The sequence below is a fragment of the Megascapheus bottae genome, chromosome 17 (genome assembly GCF_031878675.1).
Source record: "Megascapheus bottae isolate mThoBot1 chromosome 17, mThoBot2.hap1, whole genome shotgun sequence".
Classification (NCBI taxonomy): Eukaryota; Metazoa; Chordata; class Mammalia; order Rodentia; family Geomyidae; genus Megascapheus; species Megascapheus bottae.
This window is the reverse complement of record NC_143525.1, coordinates 16,929,593-16,937,550: the sequence shown is the minus strand read 5'-3', so window position 1 is coordinate 16,937,550 and position 7,958 is coordinate 16,929,593. Positions and strand designations below refer to the sequence as shown.

Sequence of the window (7,958 nt, the reverse complement as noted above, 5' to 3'; positions counted from 1 at the left end):
GCGCCTGGATCGGCAGCGCGCCCCCGCCTTCGCCTGGCCCTGCACAGCTCGCCACGCCGTGAAGTTTGCGGAAAGTTTTGCAGTTGCTTCCCCCGCCCGCGCCAGCAGGGGACTTGTGACGCAGCGTCTGGGGCTTCGGGCCCCGGCTGAAAAGAGGGAAGGCGAGGCGGGGAGCTCACCAAGGAAAAAGCGCACACTGGGGTCCTTCCTTGACCCCACCGATCCTCCCGGTCCCGGGCCATTCCCTCCTCTCCCAGGCCCCCAGGCCCCTCCCCCACCTCCCCTCCCCTCCCACGCTGCCCGCTTCCCTTCCCCTCTGCCCCTCAAACCCTCCTCCTGGGTTCTGCGCTCCTCCCTCCGCCCTCCCTCCGCCAGCCTTGCCTCCTCCCTCCTCCGCCCCGGGAGGCATCGCTTCGTCCCGACCCGGAGGAGGACGCGAGCCCCTCGCGGGCGGTCAGCACAGCTCCGAGCCCGGGCCACACCGCGCTCCGTCTGCCCGCGCGCCCTCGCTCCCCGCATCCTCTGTGCGCCGCGCGCGCGCGATGGGCCCCGTGTGGCCGCCCCGGGCGCCCTGGCCTGGTCACCTGCTGCGCTGCGCCCTGCTCCTCGGGGGGCTGCGCCTCGGCCGCCCCAGGGACTCCACCGCCGCCCTCCCGGGTAAGGCGCGGCCGGGCATGGGGAGCGGGCCTCTCCCAGCCCCGAAGCGTGCGTGCGTGTGAGCGTGTGTGTCTGTGTGTGTGTCTGTGTGTGTGTGACTGGGATTTTTTAAAAAAAGTCCTCCCAGCTTTTCTGGGAGCGGGGTGGGGAGGGGAGGAGGACCTGAGTGGAACCAGATGTGGCGGGGGAGGAGGAGGGAAACGCGAGCCTCCAGGCTGGGAGTGGCGGGCTCTGGAAGACCCTCGCCCCGGCCTCCGGGACCCCTGGCGCCCGTCCCGTGCTCAGCCGAGGATCCGCACGGCGCGCGCGCCTGGGGAACCCGAGGCTGGGTCCAGCGGGCTGGGGTGGATCTCGGGCCTCTGTCCCGGGACTGGTGCGGCATCGTGGTTTCTCTCGGCGCGTGCGCTCGGGGTGCGCCCTGCCTCTGCCCGTGTTCCTGTTCTCTTCTACACTTGGTCTTCAAGGACGCTTTGTGGCATGTGGCATCTCACCGGAGCAGTTTTAGGCCATCAGGATGCAGTGGCCAACTAAGCGGGGTGTGTGTGTGCGTGTGCGTGTGTGTGCGCGCGCGCGTGTGTTTTCAGTGTGGGCAACTCTAGCCAAATTGGCGCCTTTCCAGATTGGACAGATCTTGAGCAGCGAAAGAGCTGCAAGCGATGTGAAAACTCAACCCGCAGAAAACCCAACAAACTCCCAAAAAGACACCCTTCCTTCTGCTGCGTTTTAAACGGGGTGTCAGTAAAATGTGGGATTACATTCCTCACCGAGGATTTGAAAGTTAAGGGGAAAGATTGTACAGGGAACTTTTCAGGAATAACAAAACGATTCTGTGCTGCCCACCCCCTCCTGGATTCCGCTTCATGTTTAATTTGGGGCTCGGGTGAGTGAAAGGGGGCAGTCAGGGTTGTGTCTGTAGCTTTGTGCAAAGACCAGCTAGCCAATAACCCCCCCCTCCACACACACACACCCGAGAGGCCCAGGCCTCCGCTGCGGCCTGGTGTGCTGTGGGCCTCTGCTGCGGGGAACGCTGGGGGACCGAGGGTGGCCCACATCCGGTCCAGGAGGGGGGCACATTCCGTCCCACCTGGAATGGAAGGTTGGACAAACAGGAACTGGGCACCGCTCACTGCGCTGCAGGCCACCACAGGCCGCCCCCACCCCTCCCTGTTCATAGAATCTTGCTCCTTTGCAAAGGATGGGGGTGGCAGGGTGAGGGAGAAGGGAAGAGGATGACCATGCTGAGAGTCCCAGCCCTAGTTTTAAAGCCAGGTCCTGGCTTTCACTTTTCCCCTGAGCACCATGTCACAGGGAGCAAGAGGTGCCTGGGTGGCCACACATTCCGTGTCTGAATTGAGCACATCACCATCACCACCTACTGAGGAAACCTGGGGTTTGGGCTGGGTGACTGGAGGTCACCCAGAAAAAAGAAAGAGGAACTTGCATAACTTTTTCTGCCATTAACCCTGCACACAAAGGTCCCTTCTGCCACCTCCTGTTAGTGCCCGTCTGGGAATCCCTGGGCAGAGCCTTGGACTCAATTCTTGGCGTGAAGAGCTCCTATTCCCAGGTTTCTGCCGTGCAGACACTGGGAAGAGAAACAGGGCCCCAGGAAATGCTTGTGGGAGGTAGGATTTACTGGGCAGGCCAGCCCTGGGGTGGGGGAGGGGCTGCCTCTGACCACTACTTGAGCCCAGCTGGCCTGAGGATGCAGCACTATAGTGGCCCTTAGGGAAGAGGGGCGTAGGGGCTGCCAGACTCTGGCAGAAGCCATCTCTCCGCTTTAGCACAGTGTTACCCCTGAGTATGCCACCAGAAGATGTCCTCTATGCTAATTGCTGTATTACTGTATTTTTTCTTTTTTGAACATTCATAGTTTGTTCACCATTGAGCCAAATACTAGAGAAAGAGGGGAGGTAAGACAGATGCGTCCTCGAGGAAAACAAAGCCTCGCTGGAAAAAATGATACTTGAAACTTCAGCGGTGTGGGGAGAATTCCACTTGCAGAGTTCACAGTCACTTCCCAGAACTATGCTGATTGGTTTGGTTGCAATTTCTCCATTTATTTCCCGTAATAACTCAAGGAGGTAGTTATTGTTGGACCCATTTTTCAGAGGATAAATTAAAGGCTGCGAAGAGTCTGATGATTTACGTACTTGGGGTGACATTTAGTAAGAGGTGGAGGCTGGGAATGCTTTATGAATGGAGGCAGAAGCAGTCTGAAGTTTGAGGTTCTAGAGAAAGTAGACAGGTAGCCAGGCAGTTGGGCTGGGATCCCCAGAGCTTGTTAGGCTCCTGAATTGAAGGTCAATTGATCCAGGTGCTTGGGAGGCAGAAATGAGGAAACGACTTGAAGAGTGGGGGTGGGGATGGGTATTTCTTCTGAGGAACATCGCATATTTGCTGATGCCACCAGAGTCCCTCACTTCCAGCTCGCAGTAATCAGAGCTCAGAGCCTCTTCTTTCACCACAAAGCTCAGCCTTTGTGAGTGAGCTGCCAGGAGGCTGGGGTGCCAACCTGACAGCACCTGGTGCTGGTCCCTGAGTTCACCTGAGCAAGATAAGAGTGCAGACAGGAAAAATGATAGTTCAAAGCCAGCCCAGGCAGAAAAAGTCTGTGAGACTTATCTCCACTAAACTACCAAGAAAAAAAAAATACAGAAGTGACTCATGGGTAGAACACTAGTCTTGATCAAAAGAATCTCAGTGATAGTGCTCAGGTCCTGAGTTCAAGCCTCAGGGCTGCCCTTTGCCTCACAAAAAAGCAGGAGAGGCCAGGAGCATAGCCTAGTAATAGAGTGCTTGCCTAGCATACATGGAGCTCTGGGTTCGATTCCTGGTACCATATACACAGAAAAAAACTGGAAATGGTGCTGTGGCTCAAGTGGTAGAGTGCTAACCTTGAGAAAGCCCAAGGACAGTGCCCAGGCCCTGAGTTTAAGCCCAGGCCTGGCAAAAAAAAAGAGAGAGAGAAACTTGACACCAGTGGCTCACACTTATAATCCTAGCTACTCAAGAGACAGAGATCTGAGAATCATGGTTCAAACCAGGCCAGATAGGAAAGCCCATGAGACTTATCTCCAATTAACTACCTAAAAGCCAGAAGTAGAGCTGTGGCTTAAATGGTAAAGTCCTAACCTGGAGGATAAAAACCATGATAACCAGAATGTAGCCTGCTGTCTGAGGGCTAGGTGCTGTGTATAGTGTTTTAAAGGCAGTTGCCCCTCACGTCTCACAACTCTTACCAGTGTGTCAGAGGCTTTTCACACCCTGCAATTCAAAAGGATTTGCTCAAGACCACACTGCTAGACAGAGGGAAAGTGAGTTGGAATGCAGATGGGGCCGCAGAACCTGAACTTGGTAGTGCCACACCAGGAAGCAAGCCATGAGAAGCTATCTGATAGTGCCAAGCTCCCTTGGGTGACTCCGTTTATGGTGATAAATGTTCTTTACCAAAGCAAAATACCTGAGGTAAAGGAGGAAGGGTTTATTTTTGACTCTTATTTTCAGAGGTCTTCCATCCAACTGACTCTGTTACTTTTAGACTGAAATCAAGGAATAATATGGTGGAAGGGTCTGGCAGAGGAAAGCTGCTCAGCTCATGGCAGCCAGAAAGCGGAGAGAGGAAGGGGCAGGGGACAAAGCATCCTTTTCTTGGGCCTACCCCCCCTGATTTTCTCTAAGCTTCGCCTCTAAGTCATTCTGCCAATAAGACTACCATATTATGACTATCAATAGATTAGTCCATCAAATAGGTGAGAGCCGTAGGAGCCAATCACTTCCCCGACTGAACATTGCAAGTGAACGTTGTATGAGAATCAAGCCTGTAACGTGAGGTTGTTTTTGTTTTTTGGGGTCTTTTTTGTTTTTGTTGTTGTTTTGACAATGCTGGAGATTAAACTATGATCGTTGTGCTTTCTGGGCAGGTGCTCTACTCCTATTTTTCTTTGTGTGGGTACCGGGACTAGGACTTGAACTCAGCACCTTATGTTCTAGATGAAGCTTTCTTCGTTGGCTGTCTTTTTGCCATTTGAACCCTTTTCCGCATTGGTTATTTTCGAGGTAAGGCATCACTTTAAGCCTAGGCCAGCTTGGGCTACCATCCTGCTCTTTGTGGTTTCCTGTGTCCCTAGGGATGGTGGGCCTGTGCCATAATGCTCAGTCATCTTGCTTCTTCTGTAGCGGAGACAAGTCCACTCCACGGCTCCCAGTATTGGTGGAGATGGAGTCTTGAAAACATATTCCCAGGCTGACCTGGAACTTTAATCACCTGAGCTCTACCTCCCAAGTAGCTAGGAATACAGACCTGAGCCATCACACATAAGTTTCTTTTGGGAGAGGACACTGCATGTCCAAACCATAATACTCTTTACATGTGTCCTGAGAGAAAGAGGGTAGAGTCCTCTGTGATGTGTCGGCTGGCTAGGCCACAACCTTGTGGCCTCAGGAGCCCTGAGGGCTTCTGAGTTGTTCCAAAAGGATATACTTAGGAATTCAGTGCCTCAGCCAATCTGCCTCTGAAGTCAGTGATTTGCAGGTTCGTTCGTTCGTTCATTCATGCATTCATTCATTCATTCAACAATGAGTACTAAGAGTAGCAGTGCTCCAGGCCTATTCTCCTGTAGGGTTTACCTTCCTTTGTACCTTTGCTGTCTCTTGAAGGCCCCAGCATTGCTGACAGGAAGTGTGTCTTCCTACTTAGTCCTTTAGGAGATGTGGAGGGCTCCATTCCCATGACTCGATCCTATAAATCTGGGTGGAGTGAGCCATCAGAGTGGTGACACAGCCCTTGGAACTCACCCCAGACACTACAAATCCTAGTTACTCCTCAGCTGGACATTGGGTCAGTAAATAGCAGGCTGGAGGAAGATATCTGTGGCCCTGGGGGAATGCTTGGGTCAGCTAGTTCAATCCCTTTAGGAAACAGACTGGGTTTGTCTCCCCAAATAGCACTGCTTGACTCCCAGGTATAGGTTCTAGTAATTGGTTCCTCCCGTTTCTTTTCCCAAAGGCCACCCCATCTTTTTTTTTTTTTTTTTTAAGTCCTGGGGCTTAGACTCTGGGCCTGAGCACTGTCCTTGGGCTTTCCTCAAGGTAGCACTCCACCACTGGAGCCACAGCACCACTTCCAGTTTTTCTATACATGTGGTACTGAGTAATTGAACCACTATCTTCCAACATGCTAGGCAAGCACTGGACGGCTAATCCAAACTCCTGGCCCCAGGGCTCCCCATATTCTGTCCTGGAGCTTGGTCTTGTACCTTTAGAGTGCAACCTCTCCTACAGGCATGGCTAGGCCTGTGCTTTCTGTCTGTGTCTGCTCTGGCCCTGCATTCAAACTTCATTTTCTCTGTCTGTATTTTATCCTTTGAAAGTAAGAAGGGAAACCACTGCTTTGCAAGACTCCACCTTTTTACCTTCACTCTATTGTCCTTTCTGGCACTCCATCCTCCGTGAGTCTTTCCTATCTCCAGACTTTGGCCCACATATACCCTTTTCTGAGCTGGCCTTTCCATCCCTGTGGCTACCACTGACTCTTTCCTTCAAGACTCAATGATTCTGAGAACACTCGTGAGTTCTGGCCACTGCCCCTTGTGCTTCTCTGAGCTGAAGGAAGAGAAATACTCAGACATTGCCCACAGTGATAAATATGAGAATCCACAGGAAAGCTCCTCTTTTTCCCTGTCCTCAGGGATTGCCCAGAAAAGGCCATCTCATGGTAAGACCCTGCTTTGATGAGCTGAAAACTTGCATTCGTTTCTCATCTGACTCGTTTCAGAGGACTCAGTCCATAGTCACTTGGTCCTGTTGCATTGAGCTGGAGAGGCCAGGCCAAACAGCATGGAGAAGAAAGCATAGCAGAGCAAACCTGCTCACTTCAGGAAGGAAAGAGAAAGAGAGAAAGGGGCTGTTTCTGGGGCACTTTCTCAGTGACTACTTTCTCCAGCTGGGCCCTTCTTCCCAGTCTCTACCATATCCCAGCAGGATCATCCGTCAGTGAATCCGAGGAATTCATCCATCTGTTAGATCGCAGCTTTTACTATTTCCCCAAAGCTTGTCAACTAGATTCTAATTGTAACAGATCTCTTCTAGAGAAAACCTAGCTAATATCCCCCAGAGTTCTCTGATATCTGCAGGAAGTTTAGGAGGGTTGTTTCAGGTGGTACCCACTCCCTGGTAGACTGAGGCAGGAGTATGGGAATGACCTGGCATGTCCCCTCCTCTCAGTTCTCTGCAAATGTAACTCAGTGAAGGACCCAGGTGATCAGGCTGAATGCCACTCACCAACTGTGTGACCTCAGGCAGAGGCTCAAATATCTTATTAATTTGTCAGATTGGAGCAATAACATCCTCCTCCCCCACAGTGGCATTGCGAGAATTACAAACAAATGAGATGATGAATGGGTGACATATGTGTCTGGTGCATTTGTGGGTATAACATTGTGTCTTACCAAAGCAATATTAAATTAATAATACATTTGTTTTGCTTGTTCTGGAGCTTGAATTCAGGGTCTGAATACTGTTCTTGGATATTTTTTGCTCAAGGCTAGTGCTCTGCCATTTGAGCCACAGCACCACTTTTGGCTTTTTTTTTTTTTTTTTCTATGTATGTGGTACCAAGGAATTAAACCCAGGTCTTGGTGCATACTAGGCAAGCACTCTACCACTAGGCCATGCTCTAGGCCCCAATAATAATTTTGTTGTTGTTGTTGTTGTTGGTCGTGGGGCTTGAATGCTGCACCTGGGCATTGTCCCTGAGCTCTTCAGCTCAAAGCTACTACCCTACCCCTTGAGCCACAGTGCCACTTTCTGGTTTTCTAGTGGTTAATTGGAGATAAGAGTCTCATGGACTTTTATTGCCCAAGCTGGCTTTGGACCAAGATCCTCAAATCTCAGCATCCCGAGTAGCTAAGATTATAGGTGTGAACCAATGCGCCGAGCTAAATACAATTTTTATTTTTTCTAATTTAATTTAATTTTTTTTGCCAGTCCTGGGCCTTGAACTCAGGGCCTGGGCACTGTCCTTGGGCTTTCTCAAGGCTAGCACTCAACCACTTGAGCCACAGCACCATTTCTGTTTTTTTTCTGTGTACATGGTACGGAGGAATCAAACCCCAGTCTTCCTGCATGCTAGGTAAGCACTCTACCAGTAGGCCAAACTCCCAGCCCTACAATTTTTATTTTATTTTATTTTATTTATTTATTTAATTTATTTTTGCCAGCCTTGGGACTTGAACTCAAGGCCTGGGCACTGTCCTCGGTCACTTTTTCCTCAAGGCTAGCGTGCTGCCTTTTGAACCGCA

At 51.4% G+C, this 7,958-nt stretch overlaps 1 protein-coding gene across 1 annotated transcript in view; it reads left to right on the top strand.

The window, feature by feature from the left end:
- Positions 1-408: 408 nt before the first annotated feature.
- Positions 409-7,958, top strand: part of Mrc2 (mannose receptor C-type 2) — a 55,343-nt gene continuing 47,793 nt past the window's right edge. The window contains exon 1 of the mRNA XM_090349982.1: positions 409-657. Coding sequence (XP_090206108.1) covers positions 543-657 — 115 coding nt within the window. The 5' untranslated portion in view covers positions 409-542. The remainder of the gene's footprint in view (positions 658-7,958) is intronic.